This window comes from Rhinopithecus roxellana, chromosome 17 (assembly GCF_007565055.1).
Source record: "Rhinopithecus roxellana isolate Shanxi Qingling chromosome 17, ASM756505v1, whole genome shotgun sequence".
In the NCBI taxonomy this organism is placed as follows: domain Eukaryota; kingdom Metazoa; phylum Chordata; class Mammalia; order Primates; family Cercopithecidae; genus Rhinopithecus; species Rhinopithecus roxellana.
In genome coordinates, this window is record NC_044565.1 from 73,440,293 (window position 1) to 73,464,964 (window position 24,672).

General features: G+C 44.0%; 1 protein-coding gene across 2 annotated transcripts in view; it reads right to left on the reverse strand.

Moving 5' to 3' along the window:
* Positions 1-24,672, reverse strand: part of XDH (xanthine dehydrogenase) — an 89,432-nt gene that overhangs the window by 31,541 nt on the left and 33,219 nt on the right. The window contains exons 7-20 of one of the 2 annotated variants that reach the window (XM_030920445.1): positions 18,952-19,020; positions 18,489-18,575; positions 17,037-17,178; positions 16,110-16,202; positions 15,348-15,499; positions 14,000-14,093; positions 12,243-12,352; positions 9,588-9,772; positions 7,907-8,081; positions 6,358-6,438; positions 4,641-4,810; positions 2,769-2,892; positions 952-1,071; positions 63-159 (exon numbers count right to left, since the gene is read on the reverse strand). In XM_030920445.1, coding sequence (XP_030776305.1) covers positions 63-159; positions 952-1,071; positions 2,769-2,892; positions 4,641-4,810; positions 6,358-6,438; positions 7,907-8,081; positions 9,588-9,772; positions 12,243-12,352; positions 14,000-14,093; positions 15,348-15,499; positions 16,110-16,202; positions 17,037-17,178; positions 18,489-18,575; positions 18,952-19,020 — 1,699 coding nt within the window. Of the gene's footprint in view, positions 1-62; positions 160-951; positions 1,072-2,768; positions 2,893-4,640; positions 4,811-6,357; positions 6,442-7,906; positions 8,082-9,587; positions 9,773-12,242; positions 12,353-13,999; positions 14,094-15,347; positions 15,500-16,109; positions 16,203-17,036; positions 17,179-18,488; positions 18,576-18,951; positions 19,021-24,672 lie in introns of both variants that reach the window. The other variant, XM_030920444.1, reaches the window with a different exon arrangement.

Genomic DNA, 24,672 nt, shown 5'->3' on the forward strand with positions numbered 1-24,672 from the left:
TCTTGAATTTAATTTGCAAACCAGGGCCACCCCATTCCCACTGCGGCATGGAACAGCTCTACCTGACACAACATTATCTGCTTCGGAAAACCCCTTCTTGAGGTCCCCTTTCTCGATCTTCAGCTCAGGTCCATAAAAGGAGTTGTTATTTATAGCATCCTGGGGATCACAAAGAAGTTTCAGAAATGTGACTTTTAGCAGGGAGGGAAAGATGGGTTCTGATTAGGGAAAGAGAAGCTCTCTGAATTGTTGACTCTCTCTTCCCATAAATGAATCTCTATACGCTTCACATACAGACTTGAAGTAAGCTCTACTGTAGCCCAGGGAATCATCTTCCTCCATTTCCTCAGCTGTAGGTGGACAACCCTGGACCTCAAGGAAACGCAAAGAATACCACAAGGACCAGATGGAGGTAAAATTTTGGGAAGGAGGAACTCAGTTTGGCTGTTGTTAGTGGACTGGGCCTAAGATCGTAAAGGGGAAGATTTCATGGGACCCCAAATCCCAGGGTTGAAAGGGATTTTAAAACTCATCTAGGCCGGGCGCGGTGGCTCAAGCCTGTAATCCCAGCACTTTAGGAGGCCGAGACGGGCGGATCACGAGGTCAGGAGATTGAGACCATCCTGGCTAACACAGTGAAACCCCGTCTCTACTAAAAAATACAAAAAAATTAGCCGGGCGAGGTGGCGGGCGCCTGTAGTCCCAGCTACTCGGGAGGCTGAGGCAGGAGAATGGCGTGAACCCGGGAGGCGGAGCTTGCAGTGAGCTGAGATCCGGCCACAGCACTCCAGCCTGGGCGGCAGAGCGAGACTCCGTCTCAAAAAAAAAAAAAAAAAACTCATCTAACCAAATTCCTACCTGCTGCTCAAATTCCCTCTAGGGAATCATAATAAATGCACATCCAGGGACAAGGAGCTCACTCCTCTACACAGGCAGCCCATTCTCAGTTACCTCAATTGTGATAATGGCTGGTAGTTCTTCATAGGTGATTTTCACCCCTTGGGCAGCTCTCTGTGTGTGTTCTGGGGTGTCAGCAACCACAGCACCAATGATATGCCCAACACAAGTAACCTAGTAGCAGAGACAGACTGTTAAAGAACGCAACCCGGCTCACAGTGAAACAAATTATTTTTGGATTGTTCAAAAAGCCAAAAGAAGTCCCTGGCCTCACAATCGAAGCACATTTTAGGAATGCCCCGGGGCCTCTTAATTTCCTTATCCTACTGACTGAGGATCATTAGGATCAAGATGCCAAACACATTTCATCTCAAGGGCCAATTCTGAGTATTTAGTACTGGCAGACTATTGAGAAGCTGAACCAGATAGAATGTGGCAATTGATTACTCGTTTGCCATGAGCAGAAAGGGGGATATGGCACCAGGAAGTGTGTTTGTCAATTCAGATTCACTCCAACACCATTGGTCTTCCTATGGAGACTCAGAAGGCAAGGCCACATTTGGCCTGTCACTATTAATAGATCATGACTAATCTTAGACCCTGACCCCCAGTTTTATTTTCTTTTCACTACACCACTCTCTTCTATGTTCTATTTCCCAGATTTATATCAAAAGCTTCTCAAAGGCTATAAAGGCTGTATGCATCAGTGTAAGGCATGTAAGACATACGCTTACAAGACGTGATACTTTTTTTTAAGTATCGTGTCCCATACTTCATCTAATACCCAAAAGCAGTAGCTCTCAAACGCTGGTTCTTAGACTTGATGACCCATAAAAAGATTTTAAAAAATTTATATGATAATGATTGTTGTTTTCTTTTCTTCAATAATTCAGTTTCATAAAAGCTTAATGGAACTCCTTCAGAGATAATTTTCATCCAACATCCCCAAAAAAGTAAACAACAAAAAATTGTTGTCCAACACATCACTTTAGAAGATGAGGTTTCTGACAATAGGAACCAACAATTAGCATGCATGTCTCTGATAATTATCTTTGTGGCCCAAATAAGCTATTGACTTAGTTGGTTAGTGCTATGGTGGTTAAATTTGGCTGTTGGTTAGTGCAATGGTGGTTAAATGTGGCTGACTCTCACTAGCCATAATGCTAGCACTGTCCTGAGAAGCTCTTGAAGTATGTAAAGCAATTTGTTCTTCTATGAAATGCTCTCCTCATGGAGTCCTTGTTCTCACATTTTTAGTTTTTTGTTCTCTCCTTCACTTTTACATGAATAATAAGATGAACTCACTCTTCAGAAATACCCACTCATGTCTAATTTGCAAGATTTGATGTCTACTGGAATTACAAAATGACTGTCGAGAATTATATGAGTAAAATATAAGGACTTCTGTAGCAGCTGTCTTAAACATTTAAAGAATTTTGTTTGTTGTTGCAGAATTCCATATAGTTGAAATCAATAGTTCAACTTCTGTGTAAGTGAATGATCAATTCACATAGTGGTGGTATTGTGATTTCTAGTTAGTTTGTTAAATGTATTCTTATTTTATTTTAATTAAGGAGTTTACTGTTGTACCTTAAGAACCCAATTGTTAGTTCAAATGTAATCACCAGCCTTGTTTTACTGCCACTTTGGCATAGAGACATCCTACTATGTACAAACAGCAGGCATCAATTAAATAAACAAGTAACATATTCTATCCCTTTGTGGACTGTGCTGAATATGGGCCAACTCGATGATGGCCACAGTCCACGCAAATGTATAACCTTTCCAGATCAGGAGTTTGGAGCAATGTACACAAATTAAAACTTCAATACTTATTCAATTTACTTCATATAAAAAAATCCAAGACCTACCTTATCCTTTGCAAAGACTGTCTCATCATTACAAATTCCAGTTATGTTACTCCCAGGAATATCATCAGCGGAAATGAAACAAACAAACCCTGGCACCTTCTTAGCTTCTGATATATCTATGGACCTGCAAGAATGAGTGGTGTGAGGGGCCAGGCCAGCAAGCTGGAGCAGGGAACCTATCACCTAGTTGGACAACCCTGTTTTTATTTTGATTGGCTTGGCTCCATCCTAATTCCTCGTTTCTCTGCTTCTTTTCTATTAGATTCTAATTCAATTATACTCTATTCTGCAAATGTTGATTAAATCCTCACCATGTTCAGGCCACTATGCTGAATGTTGCTGGGGATATACAGTGAATAAGCCAGCCAGGCAGAGTTGCTCATGCCTGTAATCCCAGCACCTTGTCAGGTCAAGGTGGGCGGATCACTTGAGCCCAGGAGTTTCAGACCAGCCTGGGCAGCATAGCAAGATCCTGTCTCCATTTAAAAATAAATAAAGTGAATAAGGCAGGCCAGGCCTCTTTATACCTTACATGGTGCCCTGTCTAGTCTCCAAGTACAAGCGAGCCATATCAGAATGAACAGCATTTACTCTGGAGAGCTCTGGCTAATTCACGCATCACACCTAGCTCCCTTCCAAAAGCAGCACATAGGGCCCTGCTGTGCCACTGATCCAATGGCCCTGAACAGCTTCATAGAGCTGCATTTCTCTCCCTGCATTCATGGTGCTATCCCAGCATGACAGGGCATCCTACCATAATGAGGAAACATGAACCTCAAAAGGAGAATGCCTGAATATATTATCAAGGAAACAGTCTCAACTATGTACTGATCATACTGGCACATGCCCCCATAGGGAAATAGGGCAACACATTTCAGGGAAAGGTATGGAAACTGCCCTGAAGTACTACTAAACATCTTCCAGATGCTTAACCCTCACAAGAAACTCTGAAAGTGCTTATCCTAATTCCCATTTTATGTTCGGGGAAACTCAAACTCAAGGAAGTTAGGTAGCTTGTCTGAAGTCACTAAGCCAGAAAGCAGCGTGACTGGTATTATCGGAACTGAGGTTAAGTTAGGAGGGTTAAGCTCTGTCCTGCCACACCCACCTCCAAGTGTGTGCAGCCTGGGAAGGCCCCAGTTGTTGCAGTTACGACAATGTCAACCCCCTCATCCTCCTCCATCCATTCACACATTGCTTGGATGGAGGTGGTTTGAGTGTAGATAATGTGGGTTATGGTATTGTCAATATGGGCTCAAGACAAGGAAAAAAAGGGAAAGAATGTATCCTATAGCTAGCAACCATAGGAACGTAAACACTTTTTTTTTTTAGGGACCTGGACAAGTTTATTTATCTGTTAGATTTCAGCCATGCCTGGTTCACCATTCCTGGAGGGAGTCCATCTCCAAACTAGGAGCAGCAGCAGAGAAAAGACCAATGACAAGGAAACCTGATTCCTAGTCCATGCAGTGGGCCCAAGGAAGGGCTTTTCCTAGCTGCTCTACTCAGCAGGCTATGTGTCTAACGCCCACCAGGAAGTAAAGTTCACGCTGTCTGGCTTGAACATGCAGAGGCAACAACACAACACAGTTGCTCAGTTGCTTGGCTTCAAACTCCAACTCTGCCACTTGCCAACTGTGCGGCCTGGGGCAAGTAACATACCCTACTTGTGCCTTAGTTTCCTCATCTGGAACACAGAGATAATAATAGGAGCTGTCTAGAAGGTCTTCCCCTCTCTCTAGCCTGAGAGGTCCTGGAGGCACGTCATTATCTTTGCATCTCCATGGCCTGGCAGGATGAGAGAAGTCTCCTGGGTGCTCCCAGCAGCTCCCTCACAGCATTCCACCAACTCCTCCTGGCGGTGACACTCACTTGATCTTGGCGTGGGCCCGGGTGCTGGTGACCAGCCGGAGAGACAGCTCATTCTCATAGCGAGGGATGTCGTCACAGTACACGGCCTCACCAGAGGCCTGCATGTTCGCTGCCAGGTGGGGCAGGGGCCGGCCCACCATGTCCTCCTCCGACTGGCCCTTGGGCACCTCCTGGAATGACAGGGTCATCAATCAGGCTGCGCTGTCAAGGACACTGCCCCTCTACAGGCCCAGGGGACACTGGAGAGCTTCAGGCTACATGGCAAAGCACACCGAGGGGTAAGAATAAAGAATGCAGGGGGCGAGGGGCAAAGGGAACAGGAAGGTGGATAAGTGATGGCAAGGGTGGTCGTAGTGTTGTTTTATAAAAGAACAACAAGAAAAGAATAACTTACATTTCCACTATTTGGGGATTGGGTAAATAAATTATGCAGCCCCATCTAACACAATAGTATGCAACCATTAAAACATACTTTTGAAGGACTTTAACTAGAAGGATTGTTCATGCAAGCATAAAAACAGGACATAAAACATTTGTGTTTGTGTTTGACAATAATTCAAATTCTGTAGGAAAAGATAATATATACTATATAAATATAGTATATAAATATAGTATATAAATATATATAATATATATATTATTATATTATTATATAATATATATATAATATATATATAAATATAGTATATACATGTCCATATACGCATAGGAAATAATGAAAAGAATTAAACAAAAATATAATAATAATTTGCTCTTGGAGGTGGAATTTTTCGTGATTTTTATTTTCTTCTTATACTTTTCCATATTTTCTAAAATGTTTTAAATTATTGATTTGATAATAAAGTTGTTTTTGTTTTACAAAGTAATCATAACAATGGCTAATGTTTATTGAAAGTTTCGCCGTATCCCAGGGACCATCTAAGTAATTTACTTTTATTAACACATTTAATCCTCAAAACCATCTTATGAAACAGGTATGTGATTATCCACATTTGCAGGTGGGTATAATTAACTTGCTTAAGAGGCACACAGGAGGATAAATAAGTTGTTCAAGGTTGCACAATTATGAAATGGCAGAGTGTGGATACAAATTCAGGCAGTCAGGCCCCAGAGTTCATGCTTGGGCCAACCACACTCCAGTGTGCAGGGGGCAGTAAATTGTGGCCTGGGGGCTGACACAGGCCCATTGCCTGTTTTTGTAAATAAAGCTTTATTGGAAGACAACACACTCATTCATTCATGTTTTGCCTGTGGCTGCTTTTGTGCTACAATGACAGAGTTGAGAAGTTGCAGTAGAAACCATCTGGCCCACAAAATCTAAAATGTTTTACGGAAAAGTTTGCTGACCCTTTACCTAGCACCTCTCAAAAAGCTGGAGTAGATAGATGGTTTGTCTGTTCGTTTGTTTTAGCATGCTCAAGAAGACTTCTGGCTTTGCACATTATCCTTCATGTTAAAAAAAAATCTGTAAGGAAGAGGTGCAGCTAAGAGTCTAATCCCAAAGAGAGAAATTTAGGCACACAAGGGAGAAATAGTGACTAGTGACATTAACATCTATACGATTCCCATTTTCTTCACTGCATATTTACGCACAAGCGTAAGGAGCTTTATGCACCTACATACAATTCAAGTTAGTCACTAGCTGATGGTCAGCCACTAGCCAACTTATGTGGCCTGCAAAGTACCCTGATCTTAGCCATACACTGACTGTACTCACTTGGAAGAGATGGACATTGGCTGGGGGGTCTTTCTGAAAGAGTAAAGTTGCACTGGCGAAAGTGGGGTCCAGTTTACCACACTTCTGTGGAGACAAGATAACAGAGGTGATCAGGATTATGTTTCAATCATTGATCCCTTCCTTGGTTGTCCCCAAATAACCAAAGTGACAACTGATCCCCTTGTCTCTTCATTTCATGCCCCTTTGAGTGCGGGCTGGATCTCTCAGCATCCAAACATGGGCTCTGAGAACCCAGCATTTAACAGCAGCCTCAGCTTCACTGCTAGCCCCCCACTGTACCCTGTAGACTGAATGGTCTGTACTTCCTCCAACACCCCAAACTCTTTCCCTCCTTCTTGTATTTATGCCTGCTGCTGTCTCTGTTGAGAATATCCTTCTCCTCCAGCCTTCCTGGAAAAGTCTTCCTTGCCCTCCTCAATTCCATGGGAAGCATTTAATGATATGGAAACTATTCACGATATAATCCCAATGGAAGCAAAGGAGAATTTAAAGCTCTATATGCAGTGTGGTCCCAAGTCTATTTAGAAAATAATATATCCACCTCAAAAGACAGGAAGATGATAGGTGTTGATAGATGGATGGAAGGACAGCTAGAAACAGAGAGAGAGAGATGGAGCAGACAAACAGTATAACAGATAGATGGACAGATAAATGCTGGAAAAAAGATCAGAGGAAATAACCAAAATATTTGGCAGTGGTTTTCTCTGGGATTTGAGAGTAAGGTAATTTTAGGTTTTCTTTATCCAATCCTGTATTTTTAAAGTTGTTTTTTTTTTTTTAAAGAGGGATTTATCTCTGCTGTCCCTGCATCAGTGACATCCTCTCCACTTTGGGCTCCCTCCACACTCCATCTCCGCAGTTGTCTCCCAAGTGTGGCCTTTATTGTCCATGTTCTCCCCCACACTGAGCTGCCCCCTAGCACCTCGTGCAACCTGGCATAGGATAGATGCAAAAGAAATTCTTGGTGAACAAATCTCAGGAGCTGGGCCCCATCTTAGCCTGCATGCTCTCTTGAGGGCACATCCTATGCATTCCATGGCCTCCTGGCTATTGCAGCCCCACCTGACATTCCCATTCCACCCTACGTACTTATCACACTCTGTATTCCCTTTCTTTTTTTCTCTTTCTTTCTTTTTTTTCTTTTTTCTTTTTCTTTCTTTTCTTTTCTCTCTCTTTTTTTTTTTTTTTTTTTTGAGACAGTTTCTCTCTCATAGTCCAGGCTGGAGTGCAATGGCACAATCTTGGCTCATTGCAACCTTTGCCTCCCGAGTTCAAGCGATTTTCCTGCCTCAGCTTCCCGAGTAGCTGAGATTACAGAGCAAGAACCTGTGTTCCCAAAGCCCAGCCCAGCACTCTGCCTCTAAGCCAGCTGGTCACTCCCATTTCCATGATTCTTGTGCTGTGACCCTGGTCCCTGCTATTCTGCCCTCAGATGTCTGGAGGAGAGGAGTAAGTTTACTACCCAGACCAACTTCTTACATCCCCAAACATGCTACAGAGAGCCAGTGCCTGGCCAGGCCCCACTCACGTCTTCTGGGTTCTCTTGGCCCAGCTTCCGAAGGACTGTCAGGTAGAACTTGAAGAAGAAGCTGAGGGTGAGGGTGCGCCGGAAGTCCACCATGCCACCGGGGGCGTCGGGAGGCAGATGCAGCTCCTCCGCCAGGGCTGCACACACGTCCTGCAGCAGCTCCTCCTTCCAGAGCCTGCCAGAATGCAGGGCATGGGACAGCACTACTGCCCAGCCCTCCACATCCCTTTGTGTAGAGCTGTGTGCCCAGAGCCTCAGAGCTGTATAAAGCTTGGTTCAAAATTCAGCTTGGATACTTAGAGTTGGGTGACTTTAGGCAACTTAAATTAACCTCATTGAGCCTCTGTTTCCTCATCTTTAAAAACAGATGCAATTTTAAAAGACCACCAAAATAATAACAGTTAAAAATCTATCAAATCCTCACAATGTGCCAGGCAATGTCTTAAGTGTTTTATGTGAATTCTCACTTTTAATTTAAATTTTAAAATGTAGTAGGAAAAATTCGTATACCCATTTACCAAGGAGAAAACTGAGGCACAGGGAGGCCAAGTAACTTGACTTACGTTACCTATTTGGTAAATGACAAAGCCAGGAATTTTGGAACCAAGGAACCAAAATCCAAGTTAAGCTTTATTGATCTTATGTGGGTGCTGTAAGGATTTCCTAGGATAATGTTAGTGAAGTGCTTGGTACAATTTCTGTTATATAATAACCATAGTAATAGTAATAGTAGTAGCAGCAGTACTAATCACAGCCATAGTGGTAGCAATAGTAGTAATTACAGAGCAGTAGTAGTAGCATCAGCATCAATACTACTAGTAATAACACTATCAACAGCAACAATAGTTGCAGTAGTTGTAGCAATATAGATAGTAGTAGTAGAAGTAGTAAAAGTCACAGAAGAAGTTGTAATAGAATCAACAGCAACAGTAGTAATAATAGTAGTAACAGAAGCAATGCCAAAAAGTAGCAGTCATAGCACCAGCAGCATCAAAGCAGCAGTAATACTACTGTTAGTAGTAATAGTAGTAGCAGCAATACTAGTAGCAATAGTAATAGTCATAGTAGCAGTAACAGTAGTAGTAGTAGTAATTTCAGTAGCAATAATAGTAGCAGCAGTAATGGTGTTAGTAAAATACTAGTATAACACCAATAATAGTAGTAGTAGTAGTACTAACAGAACAAGTAGTAGAAGAGGCAGCAGTAGTAGTAATAGTAATAACAGCAATAATACTAATCATAATAGTGACAGTAGGAATTGCAGCAATGATTGTAGCTGTAGTGATAGTAGTAGGAACAGTAGTCATAGTGATAGCAATAATGAGTAACAGCAGTAATTCTAGTAGTAGAAGCAGCTGGAGTAGCAGCAATCATAATATTAATTATAATTGCAGTAACAGTAACAATAGTATTAATAATAGTAGTAGCAGCAATGGTAATAGCATAGCAGTGGCAATACTCCTAGCAGTAATACTAGTAGTAGTATTAGTAATAGTAGTAGTAGCAACTGTGGTTATAGTAGAAGTAGAAGTGGTAGCAATAGTAGCAGCAGTAGCAGTAGTTATGGTAGTAGTAACAGCAATAGTAATACTATTGGTAGCCATAGTAGTAGCAGCAGTAACAATGATACTATTAGTAGCAGCAACAGTAGCAGCAGTTTTATTCTGCTGTTAGCTCTTACTTGGAAAGCTGCCTCTGAGTGGTCTTGAGGGCCGAGATGGTTCTGTTGGCCATTCCGCCATAGCAAAGGGCCAGCTCCTCTACCTCTGTGCTTCCTGGCTTGAATAAAACTCTCATGCCACTGGTTACCTTGGCAATGTCATCTTCCCTCCGGGAGGCCTGCTTGAATGCTGAGAAATACTCCCCCTAAAAGAGAACAGGAAGGTGCCTGTTTTCCACCTTGCTTTGCAGGGGCTGCAAATGGCAGACCCAAACCACAGGGCTATGAGGTGAGGTGAGGGATAACACCATCACACATCAGTGTGTGAGCTGGCCCCAGGAATCAAAGGTCAAACGTAACTGATTACCACCTGTTTAGGAAGGTTCCAAATAGCATTCCCAGAAGCTGGAAAAAAACCAGGATTTCTCCCTGCTAGTCACAAAAGCTGAGGGTCAGGGACAAAGTAGAACTCGGGTGGTCTCCATTGAACAACAGCTGCAGGGGAGGAAGTGTGCTTTCACAAAGGCTCCCCAGAGACCCCTCATGCCCCTTACCTTCCCCACCCTGGTGCCCACTATCAGTGCCCCCCCAGGCTCTCTGGGGACTGAGACTGTTTGGCCCTTGGCATCCTCTGCTTGTGGCCTTCACAGTGCCCTCTCCAACCTGCCCCTCCCACCAGTCTGTTGGCATCATTCAGAAATCTTGGTGAAAGAACCCCAGGCACAGTGGCTCACGTCTGTAATCCCAGAGGCCTCGGCAGGAGGAGTGCTTGAAGCCAAGTGTTCAACCAGCCTAGGCAATATAGTGAGGCCCTATATCTACAAAAAAAGGAAAAAATTGCCAGGTGTAGTGGCGCACTCCTGTGGTCTCAGCTACTTGGGAGGGTGAAGTGGGAGTATCACTTGAGCCTGGGAGGTTGAGGCCGCAGTGAGCCATGATCATGCCACTGCACTCCAGCCTGGGCCAGCAGGCAGGGTGAGATTCTGTCCCAAAAAAAATAAAAAGAAAAGAAAAAGAAAGAAAGACAGAAAGAAGTCTTGCTAAAAGAAAATACCACTATCACACTATGCAATAATCACTGCCCTTGCACTTTAAACACATTTTCCTTCCTGGGTTTGAGCTAGGATCTGTGTTTAAGGATAGGAGGAGAGCATGAGTTATTTTCCAGGTAAGAGCCACCTGACTTCAAGCTCTTTCTGTGTCAGGTTCCTTTTGAGGTCTGTACTTACTCTGGCACCGCAAATTCTGATGAACAATAAAATTAGCATGTTTAGGGAGAGGAGATCTATTGGAAAAAGCACAATGAGGCCCACAGTTGAGGCCCCCAAATGGCCACAGGCTTTTCTCTGAAGAAACCATGGAGCCCCCTCCTGATGACAAAGCTAGCTCAGCTTGGATGTCAAGCGTGGCTCTGGGGCACTGAGCCCAGAGTTTGACCTTTGTTCTGGAACAGAGGTCCCAGGTGCTCACTCCCAGGACTGTGCCCATCCATGGGGACATTCTTGCTGGGGTACAGTGAACTGTCAGTGGCAGGTTGACAATATCCTTTCTTGAGAGTTTCCTAATTCTGGGTATTAAAATCTCCTTTCTTTTATGGAAGGATGTATTTTGTTAATGACCATACCTGGCAAATAAAAACTGAATAGAGCTACACCTGTTTCCTCCCCCTTTCATCACTCATAATTAAAAAAAAGAATTACTGAACTGTGAAATTCAAAACTCTGGGAATCACTGCTCAAAATGGTCTATACAGACAAGCTAGAAAACCATTAAGAAACCACCTCAGGGATATAATTGCTCTAATTTAATTAGCATTCTCATTAAGGAGGTCAAAATTACCAAGGGCAGAACATGCCTTAGAACACTCACTAAAGCGCTGGCTGTGGGAAACTTCACACTCTCCCTGACAGCGGCTCCCCAAGCCTCTCCCAGTTGCCTTTTGGAATGTGTTGTGAGCTGGTAGCTGCTAGGAGAGGAAAGACCCACACCAGGTCAAGACATCACAGGCCCCAGGGAACAAAGAGTAAGGCAGCCAGTGGTGCCAGACCTGCCCCAACAGGCCAGAAGAGCCATTCATGAGGCACGAATCCATCCGCACCAATCCACAGTGAGGTCAGTGAAGCAACACCTCATCAAGTCTAAGATCAGCATATGGTCTGAGCCACAGGCAGCTTCTTCATGCAGCACATGAACCCCACATTCTTCACCACGGGAAAGCAAATTTCCTCTGACATGGGCAGGAAGCCTTGACAGCAACATGTGTTCTTGGAATTCTGTTGTTAGCTGCTGGTCATCTCCACTGGCTTCTAGGCATCACCAGGAACCTTATGAATTATTTCTTTTCAGTCCTCACAATAACCCGTATAGTAAGTGACATGTGCCCACTTTACGGATGAGGGAATTGGGGCTCAGAAAGGTGAAATGACTCACTCAGGACCAAGTTTCTAGCTATCTGGTTCCACAGTCCATGCCATGTGGACTCCTATCCTGCAACTTCTCATTGTCCAGAAAGGAATATGGTTGGTTCAATAGAGGCAAAGTTCAGAGAGAAAAATCATCAATGTAAAGATTGAGAGAGGCTCACATTGGTCCCTGAGGCAGATTCTGATCTCTTTGTCTAGAGCCTGGCAGTAGGACTCATTTGAGCAGAGCCTGGAACCAATGCCAACAGCTCACCTCCCTGCTGTAGGGGATCTCTATGGAGAGCAGTATCTCCTCTGGGCTCAGCAGGGTCCTTCTGTAGCCAGGGAAGAATGTGTGGTCCATTGGAACAGTTCTCCTGGTGCCTGTACAGAAGCAAGATGAAGAGGAGCCAACGTGAGGGAAAGGCTGGGAACCCCATGGGGAGCAAAGGACAACCATCAGTGGGATTCTTCATGCTGGTCTCCAATGCCCACAGTCAGAGGGAATGACTGGCACAACTGGGGCAAAATCCTCCATTTGAAATCCTTAAGCATCCTTAAGCAATGGTGTGCTGGTGAATCTTTAATGACCAGTTCCGTGTGGGGGGAAAAGCCCTGGTTTATAGCATTTGCCAATTTGTGTGGTGTAAGTACTTTCGATAGCCAATTTCAGGCTGCCAAAGTTGCATCACTGCATGTGAAACTGGGAAGAAGGCGGGAAAGAGCACAGCAACCCGACAGCTCTCCTCTGTAGGGGTTGCTTACAAGGCTGGCCCTTGGGAACTTGTACTTCAGAAGGGTTCCCAGTGCTCCATGATAGAGCAGCTCACTGCGCCTAAATTATCTGTACAAACAATAGTTTATGCTGAACCCCTGCTTTCCTTCTGGGAGTCTAGACTTTGGGCACATGCTAGTAGAGGCTGCCTATGTGACAAGCTCCCAAGAACACCCCAGGCGCTGAGCCTCTAACAAGCTTCCCTGGTAGGCAAGGCATCAGTTGTGTTGTCACAACTTATTGCTGGAGGAATTAAGCATGCACTGTGTGACTCCACTGGGAGAAGTCTCTGGAAAATTGGGCCTGGTTCCTCCAGACTTTGCTCCCATGTATCTTTTCCCTTTGCTGATTTTGCATCCTCCTGCTATATAGTAAGTCATAGCCAGGAATATGACGGCATGCTGAATCCTCTCAGCGAATATCAGAGCTGGGGTGGTCTCGGGAACCCTCTGACAAGGCAGAGATGCACAGGAGCACATAATTGTAGAGCATGTCCACTGTACAGACAGACAGATGCAAATAACTCCAAGAGCACTGATAACAGCAAAATGAAGTAATTAGGAAGTGATGAATTTTGAGTATTTATTCCTTTTGTTTTGAATATAATTTATTTCATTGTAATTTTACACAACTTTATTTTTATTTTTGGAGACAGGGTCTCACTCTGTCACCCAGGCTGGAGTGCCGTGGTGAGATCTTGGCTCACTGCAAACTCCACTTCCCAGGTTCAAGTGATTCTCCTGACTCAGCTCTCAAGCAGCTGGGACTAAAGGTGCACACCACCACACCTGGCCAATTTTAGTGTTTTTAGTAGACATGGGGTTTCACTATGTTGGCCAGGCTGGTCTTGAACTCCTGACCTCAAGTAATCCTCCCACCTCGGCATCTTAAAGTGCTGGGATTGCAGGCATAAGCCACCACACCTGGCCTGATTTTTATTAATAACTGTTTCACAGATGGCTCACAGAATTCCTGAAGGTCCAACAGCAGGCTGTGGTGAGCCAGTGCATCCCAGCCCCAGTACCCCACTAGGTAAGGCATGCAGGTAGCAATACCTGCTGTGAATTCTCTACAAAGAAAAGGTCCAGCTTTCCTGTCCCCCAAACCAGGTACATTTTCCTTGCTTCCCCGGATCCAAACCTTAGGGAAAGCTGGGTCACTGAACTTTGAACTCTGTTTCTCCAGAAAATGACCTATCTGGTGAGACTTTTCTCCCCCAAGTCCTTCTTCCTGGACCTCTGCTTCAGGCAGCTCACCTCTGGACACAAGTGTCAGCTTGGCCCCACTGGCCATGAACACAGGGTTGAGGTCGGAGATGGGGCTGGCAGTGATGATGTTCCCTCCAATGGACTAAAACAAGCAGAGAGCATGCAGTGAGAGCCCACCCCAGGAAACCCCTGCTCACGCAGCAGGCTTCTGAACCCAGGGCAGCCAGGTGACCCTTGCTGCAGGCAGACCCCTGAGGACCTGTGTCTACTGTAGTCACAGTAACAGCACAGTGAGAACTTAGGCATTCTGAAAAATGCGCAAAATTTGAAATCAGAACACTTGAGATTGAATCCCAACTCTAAAATTTTAGCAGGCAAGCCCCTTTAAGTGTGTTCGTTTGTTTGATTGATGATTTCACCCAACCTTTTCCCGAAAGGATTGAGGTGATAATATCACAGAGGCCATATAGAGTTGATAAAATAGAAGATAAAGATCAAGGAAAGAGAGGAGGAAGACTTAAGGTTGAACAATTTGCTCTATTTGGATCTGAACTTCCTGGTAACTTGGCAAAAAAATGTAAGAAGAATCAGATACAGGGTTTTCATTATTAAAAAACAGGAAGAAAATCAGTTGCACAATGACAACAAAATTCTTCCTGGAAGTAGATTTTAGCAGAACTAGGGAACTCGGTAGAGTTTCTGAGTTTATATCTCCTAATCTATAATCAGAAGTGACAGGTACTTGGGGTGGGGGCTGGGAGGAACAGGCATAGGCTGTTTTGTTTTAATTTAAAAAAACAATTTAAAAATGGCAGGGATAGCTTTTCTTCCAACAGCATGAGCTGTTGTGAAGCGCTTCCATTGGCATAGGGTGTTTGAATGCCACCATTTGCAAACTGGGAATGTGTGGACTCATCTGAAAGCTGACTGAATAATCAACAGGTGGATTCCTCCCTCTGTCGGAGGGTTCTGTCTCTGGTTCTCCCCATAGCTCTGAAAGGAAATTCCCCTCCCAATTCTGGCTTCTCCCTAGCATATCTCTTATTCACCTACTGTTTGGCTCAGCCAAGCTCAGGAAAGGGGAGGGAGGCAGGAAGCCTCATCTCTGCAACCACAGCATGAAGCCCTTGAGTCGTGGAGTGTGTTTCCCAGGGTGCCCCACAGACCACCTTCATCAGAAGCACCTGAAGAGCTGGGCTATATCTCAGACTCACGTATCAGAATCTCTGAGGGTGGGGCCCAGGAATCTGCACTTTAACAAGCACTGCTCCTCCCAGGCAACTCTAAGCACTAAAGTTTGAGGCCCACTGCACTGACACAAGTGAGAGTCTGGCCGCCCTGCTTGCAGATGAAAACTCCGTCCTACGGGCCTCGCTTGCTTCTGACAGCGACTTACCGCCACAGACTTGACCTGCTTCCCAGCAAACCAGCGCAGCTGCTCCAGGACCCCTCTGAACACCTCTGTCTTTTGGGCAGGAAGCTTAGCAACGGCATCAACCAGGGTCTTTTCCACAATGCTCAGAGGGCAAGCAGCTCCGAAGGAGATACCTGGGAACACACAATCGGAATCCCAGCAATTCTTCCCACAGTTCAGAAGAGGCTTTCATGCACAGCTCCTCTGAAGCTTTCCAGCAACCCAAGCAAGGCTGAATCAGGACTCACAGCTTTACATGGATGAGGAAATTAGGGCCCAGAGTGGTTGAGTGACTTAACCAATGCTACGCTGCTAATAAAAGAGCCAGTACTCAAGCTTAGGCCTCTTGATCCTACAACCAATGCTCTTTCCTCTAAACCAGTAGTTCTCAACTCATTAAAATCAGAATCTCTGAAGGTGAAGTTCTAGCATGTTTTTCAAAAGCACTCAAGCACAACCCCCACTTCCCCACCACCAGATGAGTGATTCTAATGTGTAGCCAGAATTGAGAAAATGATTGAAGATCCCGCAGCCTCTTGCCCTTTGGCACCCTACCATGGATGTTTGGTGGTGAAAAGGCAGTGAATGGGGTCTCTCCCACTTTTCTCTGTGCAAGGCGAGCCCCAGGAGAAGCAGGGGGCAGCCAGAGCCAATGGGGAGGCCACCCTGACACCTGTCACCCATCATGTAACCTATCCCCAGCCTCATAGTCCCTCCATGAGCTTGGAGTGAACCTCCCCTTACCCTCGGGTCCATGTTCTACTGAATTCAGCTCAGGGATCCAGGCTGGGCAGATGATCATAGGAAACAGCATATTCTTGAACTTCATCTCAATGCCTAGGGAGAAACCAGACGCTGAAGTTGTAGGCCCATTGTTGTATCACCAGGGCAGGACTTAGCAGCTTTTCTCACCATTACACACAGGATATATGACATATTCACAATCATAATATGCTCCCTGGTGACTGTAGGTGTCTGGGAATAGGAAACTCAGCAGACCAGGGGTGGGAATAGATGTAGTCTTTGGACTGTCTGCCCAAAACTAGGTCTTTCTTTCCCTCTTAGAAAACCTATCTGAATTCAAATGAAATGAGTTTCAATTCACTCGTGTGTGTGTGTGTGGACAACATTAGAAAACACAGGAAATTAAGGTATGTCAGGAACCCTTCCAAGCACTTTCCCTATTTTAACTTATTTAATCTTTACAACAACCCTACGAGGTACCATGATTTTTCTGTTTATAGATGAAGAAGCTGAGGCACAGAAAGGTTAAGTTTCTTGCCCAAATCACACAGCTAAGAATAACCAAATTTCAGTACTGGAATGGTTATTCATGTTGGGGTATAATCATAATGAAAACATGAAAGTTTAACATTAAAACAAAAAAGGAAAACGAGAGAGAAAACTTCAAATCTGTCCTCTAGGTCCCAGCAACTTTTCTGAGGTCATACATCTAGCAAGGGGCTGAGCCAGGCCTGTGGGACTCCACAGCCAGGGGCCTTTGCAGGAACTGGAGTGTACAGGGCTTTCTGGTGGGTTCTAGGTAGTCAGTGGGGCAGAGGGGTAGGGTGCAGAGGCAAGTAAGGTCAGGGGGAGGTGAGGAAGGGCAAGAAGACCTAGAAACACCCCTAGGCCTCCTGGCAGCCCCAGGGCAGCCTCCCTGGCCCTTACCAATCTCCGTGTTCCCCACCACCAGCTTGGCATCGGGGTACTGAGCCTTGAGGTCCAGCAGCTCCTTGAGGGTTGAGGCCTGTATCCACGTCACACGCTCCCCTTCAAATCGCAGCTGCTTCCGAGGAGTATCTTTCAGCCTCTGGGAAATGTAGTTTTCTTACTACACTGTATCCCTATTAAATATATGCTTAGTCTTCACAAGACTTCCATGAAGGAGGCAGTAGGAGCCTCATTTTCACTGGTGAACGAAGATCCTGAGGTCCCCAACAGACCTGGCTGAAAGCCCGGATTCCTTGCAGTTCCCCTTACTGTCTCCAGGGGGCACCACGGACAAGGCATGAAAAGGGAAGGAAGGAAAGGAAGGAAGGAAGGAAGGAAGGAAGGAAGGAAGGAAGGAAGGAAGGAAGGAAGGAAGGAAGGAAGGAGGGGAGGGATGGGAGGGAGGGAGGGAGGGAGGGACGGTGAGGGGAGGGAGGGGGGGGGGAAGGAGGGGAGGGAGGGAGGGTGAAGGAAAAAGAGAAAGGAAGGAAAGGAAAGGAGGAAGGAAGGAAGGGAAGGAAGGAAGGAAGGAAGGAAGGAAGGAAGGAAGGGTTTGTTATAGGGAAGGAAGAAAGGAAGGAAGGAAGGAAGGAAGGAAGGAAGGAAGGAAGGAAGGAAGGAAGGAAGGAAGGAAGGAAGGAAGGAAGGGTTTGTTATAAGGGGAGGCCTAGGAAGGCTGGCTTTAGTGCTTGCAGGGTGACACTGGGCTGAGAACGAAGCCCTCAAATAAAACTGCCGGTATTTTCAAAGTTTCACAGTCCAGAGAAAGATCTACTGGTGGCCTACTGCAAAGCCATTCTCTCTGGCCTGCTGAAGCTACAAGGCAGTTTTCATGAGCTCAACACCCTGAGAAGCATGCACTTCAAAAACTCCGAGTGGCTTGATTCTTTTGTTGCCATAAATATTAGAGTGATGGTGATAAAGTGGGTGTGAGGGGGTTTCCTTAAGACAGAACTGTGAGCTGCAGATCATGTCCTTTGAAGAGACCTCTCTTTTTTGTTGTTTTGTTTTTTCTTAAATAAATGGATTGCTTATAGAGGGAATAGGTTTCTTGGGGTGCTTATGTATTAGATATAGGCAGGAGATCAACAAATGGTTATAGTGCACCTGCTATGCTACACAGTGTGCCCAGAGAGCCAGTCCCTATCCTCATGGGGCTTGTCATTTAACAAGGAACACAGACATCAAATTAGTAACTGTAAGTGTGACACACATGAACAGAAGTGCAGGGATTGTGGGCACACATAGCAGAGACTCAGCCTAGGGGGTTTCAGAGAGTGGAAAGGAAATTTAAGCTGAAACCTAAAGGACAAGAAAGACACAAAGTTCTTAGTGGGTATGAAAATAAAGCAGGCCTCCAGGGACTCACAGTACAGCCTCGGCTGGACCTGTCCCTGAGGCATCACCTACCAGCAACTCTGGGGGAAAAATGGGCTCCTGGGTGGGATCCAGGGGCGTGAACTCCTCTGGTTTGAATAAAGATGGTGAGAGACTGACCTACGGGGAAAGAGAACAGGTAGATGGGGCAGTATCCCCTCCTTTCAAACACCCAAGAGGACCAATTCAGCCTTTCCTTCCAGCCAGCTCATTCCCAGCCCCCTGCAGGGTGCAAGAGGAGCAGGTAATCCCTGGGAGGCAGGAATAAGAGGGTCTCAGTTAGAGGACCTAGGGCTAATGTGCACCATCGCCATCCCCATCTAGGTGGGCAGACTACGTAGTAGTCTACGTAGACTCATCTACGGTGAGTCTGCCATCACTGACTAACCGTAGGTTCCTTTTCCAGCCCCCACTGCCAGGGACATGGAGCTTGTGCACCGACTCCTCTAAGACTCAGATTACCCCCAGGCTTCCAGGGGGAGAAGAACTCACTTACCGAGTGGTCTTTCTTCTGGCTCATGCAGCAGTTTGGATTGTTCCCATCTCCTCCACAGCATCCACCACCCTAGAGAGATGATGAACATCTGCACAAGGGTATTTACAAAGAGTACTCACAGAAGCTAAGGAACCTAGATTATTAATATCCAGAACACTCCAGCTCTGATGCCTGTCCCAGCATGAACAGCAGGGGCATCCTACCTGCCTGTCGTGCGGAGTGGAGGCCTCAGCTACATTCCCTCTTGCTTGGCTAACGTAGATTAAACAAATAGGAGCAACAAGGTCACTGAATTTCAGGAAATTTTCTCCATAAAAACTAGGTCCTACTTTATCAAAACCCATCCCTTATGCCCATTTCTCTTCTTCAGTGCTGCTTCCTCAGGAAGTGTCTATGAGGGATATTCCCATTGGCTCTCTCAAGACTCAAGAGGCTCAACTTCCAGACCAGTGAGGTTCCATGGGGCGTGGCTGGTGTCTCCCAGGCTGGACTCTCTGTGGGACCCTGCCAAGGATGTCCAAGATGGGTGCTGGGCCCAGCACTGTGTCCAGCCAGTGTGCCCAATGGCCTCCCTATTGCTTATTAGGCACTTCTTCCCAGAAAGGTAAACGCTCTTCATTGCTCGCTGTGGGCCTGTTCTGGAGAAAGTATGCAGGTCAGACCACCCAGCATCTCTGGGGAAAGACTTGTTCAGGATCTCTTGGGATACCAGTGGCAGAGCACACACAGACTCTAGAATCACTACCTCCCAGCACGGAGGCATTGCAGGGTGGTGGAGGGGCGTGCTCAACTGACCGATCTGCAGCTCAGGGCTTCAGAAGACAGAGTCCTGGAGTTGTGCTAAGATGAAAAAGTAGGGAAAACTCATAGGCTCTGTCCCAGGCACTGGGGTAGTCAATTCCTGAAAAAGTAGGCCGGGAGCAGTCCTTCTGCATGTCAGCCACAGGATACACTATACCGTGCTGGCATTTCCCAGAGGCCGTTTCACAACTCATTGGCTTCCCCAAGAAAGCGCTCACGGGACGCTGGAGGTGTGACCTTGGAGAAGTTGTAAGCAGGCAGGCGATGGCATCAGGAGAGAAACCCCCCATTCACCCCACCACCTGCACATGCTGCTCCGTGTACAGACTCTTCCTGCATTCGCAGCTCTGGCACTGGATGCCAGACCTGCTCCGTCCATTCTGAGCCTCCCCCCAGCCAGCCACCTTGCACTTCCCCTCTTTATTTAGACAGAAAGAAAGGAAAGAAAGGAAGAAAGAGAGGTTTCTTAGTGCCTCTTCTCACATTTCTTCTTGGAGAAAGAGTGAGGCAGGGAAATGCCCTGCCCTGCCTGAAGTGAAAGTCCTGAACCCCACTCACTTGGCCCTCCTGAGGAAGGCTGTATTTCACAGAAGTGCCTTTTCCAGACAAAGTGCCAGCACATTATTATTTAGATCTATTTTCTTGATAATTCATTGGTGTGTTAATAACATAAATTACTGTGATGTGCAGTGATGCGTCACTGCCCTTAAGGTCTATTGAGGTTGGATAAGACTACATTTTCTCATCCCCACCCTCCTGAGATTCCGAGCTTACTAAATAGGCTAAGACTTCTGCGCTGGTGCCTTTTTTTAAAATAAATTAAAAAAAAAAAAAGCTTTATTTTTTTAGAGTGGTTTAAGGTTCACAGAAAAAACTGAGTGGAACATGTAGAGAATTCCCAAATATCCCCTATCCCAATATATACGCACAACCTTCCTCACTGCAGCATCCTCAAAAGTGGTACATTTGTTACAATTGATGGACCCACATTGACACATCATTATCACTCAAAGTCCATAATTTATATGAAGGTTCACTCTTGGCATTGTACGTTCCATTGGTTTTGACAAATACATGATTACATGTGTCCACCCTTATGATATCTTACCCTTATGATAATAGAGTTATACTGCCCTAAAATACCTCTGTGCCCTGATTATTCATCCATCTCTTTCCCCTAATCACTGGCAACCACTAGTCTTTTTACTGCCTCCATAGTTTTGTCTTTTCTAGAATTTCATAGAATTGATCTCATACAATGTGTAGCTTTTTAAGATTGACTTCTTTCACTTAGTGGTAGCAATTAAGGTTTGTCTATGTCTTTTCGTAGCTCGATAGCTCCTTTCATTTTGGTACTGAATTAACATTCCATTGTTTGGATGTTCTACAGTTTATTCACCTACTGAAGGACATCTTGGTTGCATCTAAGTTTTGGCAATTATGAGTAAGGTTGTTGTAAGTGTTCCTGTGCAGGTTTTCGTGTGGCAATAAGTTTTAAATTCATTTGCGTCAATTCCAAGGTGTGTGATTACTGAGGTGCATGGTAAAACATGTTTAGTTTTGTAAGAAACTGCCAAATTGTCTTCCACAGTGGTTGTGCAATTTGCATGCTCACCAGCAATGAATGAGAGTTCATGTTGCCCCACATCCTCACCAGAATCTGATGCTGTCAGTGTTTTGGACTTGACTATTCTAATAGACGTGTGGTGGTATTTCACTGCTCTTTCAATTTGCAATTCCCTAATGACATGTGATGTTGAACTTACATGCTTACTGGCCATCCATATATCTTCTTTGGTGAGTTAGCTGTGCAGGTCTTTTACCCATTTTTAATTTAGTTGTTCATTTTCTTATTGCTGAGTTTTATCAGTTCTTTGCATATTTGGATAAGTACTTTACAAGATGTGTCTTTTGCAAATATTTTTCTCCCAGTGTATGGCCTGACTCCTCACTCTTCTGTTATTAACTTTTAATGAAGTCCAGCTTATAATTATTTCTTTTATGGATCATGCCTTTGGTGTTGCATCTAAAAGGTCATCATCATTCCAAGGTCATCTAGGTTTTCTCCTATGTTATCTTCTAGGAGTTTTATTGTTTTACATTTAGTTTTATGATTCATTTTGAGAAGGGTATAATGTCTGTGTTTAGATTCATTTTTTTTGTATGTGAATGTCCAGTTGTTGCAGCACCATTTGTTAAAAAGATCATCTTTGCTCCATCATATCGCCTTTTCTTCTTTGTGAAAGATCATTTGACTCTATTATGTTGGTCTATTTCTGGGCTCTCTATTCTGTTCCATTGAGCTCTTTGTCCAGTTCTTTAGTCCATTCTTTTGTAGTATGGACTGTGTCCACACTACACTGTCTTGATTACTGCAGCTTCCTAGTAAATCTTGAAATTGGGTAGTGTCAGTCCTCTGACTTTGTTCTCTATTCTCCTTCAGTATTGAGTTGGCTATTCTGGATCTTTTTCTTCTCCATATAAACCTTAGGATCAATTTGTTGATAGCCAAAAAATAATTTACTGGGATTTTGTTTGGGATTGCATTGAGTCTGAGTTGGGAACAACAGACATCTTGACATGTTCAGTCTCCTTATTCATGAAAAAGAAATCTCTCTCCATTTATTTAGTTCTTTGATTTTGTTCATCAGAGTTTTGTAGTTTTTCTCACATAATCTTGTACATACTTTTTAGATTCATACCTAAGTATTTCATTTGTTGGGGAGTACTAATGTAAAACGTAAATGATAATGTGTTTTGAATTTCAAGTTCCACTTATTCATTGCTGTTATATAGGAAAGTGATTAACTTTTGTATTACCTCTGATTCTATCTTCTGGAAGAGATTGTAGAGAATTGACATAATTTCTTTTTTAAATGTTTAATAGGATTTACCAGTGAATCTATCTGGGCCTGGTGCTTTCTGTGTTGGGTTATTAATTAATGATTCAATTTCTTCAATAGTTATAGGCCTATTCAGATTATCTACTTGTATGAGTTTTGGTAGCTTACATCTTTCAAGGAATTGTTTTATTTCATCTAGGTTATCAAGTGTATGAGCATAGAGTTGTTCTTAATATTCCTTCATTATCCATTTAATGTACATGAGATCTATAGTAAGATCTTTTTATTTTGATATTAGTAATTTGTATCTTCTCTTTTTTTTCTTAGTTAGCCTGTTCAAAGACTTATTAATTTTATTGGTCTTTTTAAGGAACCAAATTTCAGTTATGTTGATTTTCTCTATTGATTGTCTGTTTTCAATGAAATTTATTTTTGCTCCAAATTTTATTTTTCTTCAGCTTACTTTGAATTTAATCTGTCTTTTTTTTTCTAGTTTTCTAAAGTGGGAGCCCAGATTACTGATTTTATTTGTATTTTATTTTTATTACTTTATTTATTTATTTATTTGAGATGGAACCTTGCTCTGTCACCCAGGCTGGAGTGCAATGGCGCAATCTTGGCTCGCTGCAACCTCTGCTTCCCGGGTTCAAGTGATTCTCCTGCCTCAGCCTCCTGAGTAGCTGGGATTACATGTGCATGCCACCATGCCTGGCTAATTTTTGTATTTTTAGTGGAAACGGGGTTTCACCATATCGGTCAGGCTGGTCTTGAACTCCTGACCTCATGGTCTGCCCACCTCAGCCTCCCAAAGTGCTAGGATTACAGGAGTGAGCCACCGTGCCTGGTGGATTACTGATTTTTAATCTTCGTTTCTAATATATGCATTCAATATTATAAATTTCCCTCTCAGCGTTGTTTTCACTGCATCTTACAAATTTCGATAAGCTATATTTTCAATTTCATTTAATTCAAAATATTTTAAAATTTCTCTTGAGATTATCTTTTTGAACCTCTATTCTTTTGAATTGTGTTGTTTAATCATCAAGCATTTGGGGGTTTTCCAGCTATCTTTCTGTTGTTGATGTCTAGTTTAATTTCATTTTGGTTTGAAAGCAGACATTGTATGATCTCTATTCATGCAAATTAAATTTGTAAAAGTGTGTTTCATAGCACAGAATGTGGTCCATCTAGGTGAATATTCCACATGAGCTTGAGAAAAATGTCTTCTCTGCTGTTTTTGGCTAAAGTAGTCTATAAATGTCATTATATCCAATTAATTGATGGTGCTGTTGAGTCCAACTATGTCCTTACTGATTTTTCGCCTGGTGTTGTCCATTTCTGATACAAGGGTGTTGAAGTCTTCACATATAATAATGGATTCATCTATTTGTCTCTGCAGTTCCATCAGATTTGCCTCATGTATTTTGAAGCTCTGTTGTTAGGTGCATACACATTAAGGACTGTTATGTCTTCTTGGAGTATTGATTCCTTTATTATTATTATTATTATTTTATTTTATTTTTTTATTTTTTTTTGAGGCGGAGTCTCGCTCTGTCACCCAGGCTGGAGTGCAGTGGCTCAATCTCGGCTCACTGCAAGCTCCGCCTCCCGGGTTCACGCCATTCTCCTGCCTCAGCCTCCTGAGTAGCTGGGACTACAGGCGCCCGCCACCTCGCCCGGCTAGTTTTTTTGTATTTTTAGTAGAGACGGGGTTTCACCATGTTAGCCAGGATGGTCTCGATCTCCTGACCTCGTGATCCGCCCGTCTCGGCCTCCCAAAGTGCTGGGATTACAGGCTTGAGCCACCGCGCCCGGCCTGATTCCTTTATTATTTTTAGTGCCCATCTTTTTCTCTGGTAACTATTCTTGATCTGAAGTTTGCTGTGTACAAAATTAATATGCTACTTCCACTTTCTTTTGATTAGTATATCATGGTCTACCTTTCTTCATCTACTTAGTTTTAATCTACATGTGTCTTTTCATTTAAAGTAGGTTTCTTGTAGACAACATATAGTTGGGTCTTGTTATTTTCGTCTACTCTAACAATGTCCTTTTAAATGGTATATTTAGATCACTG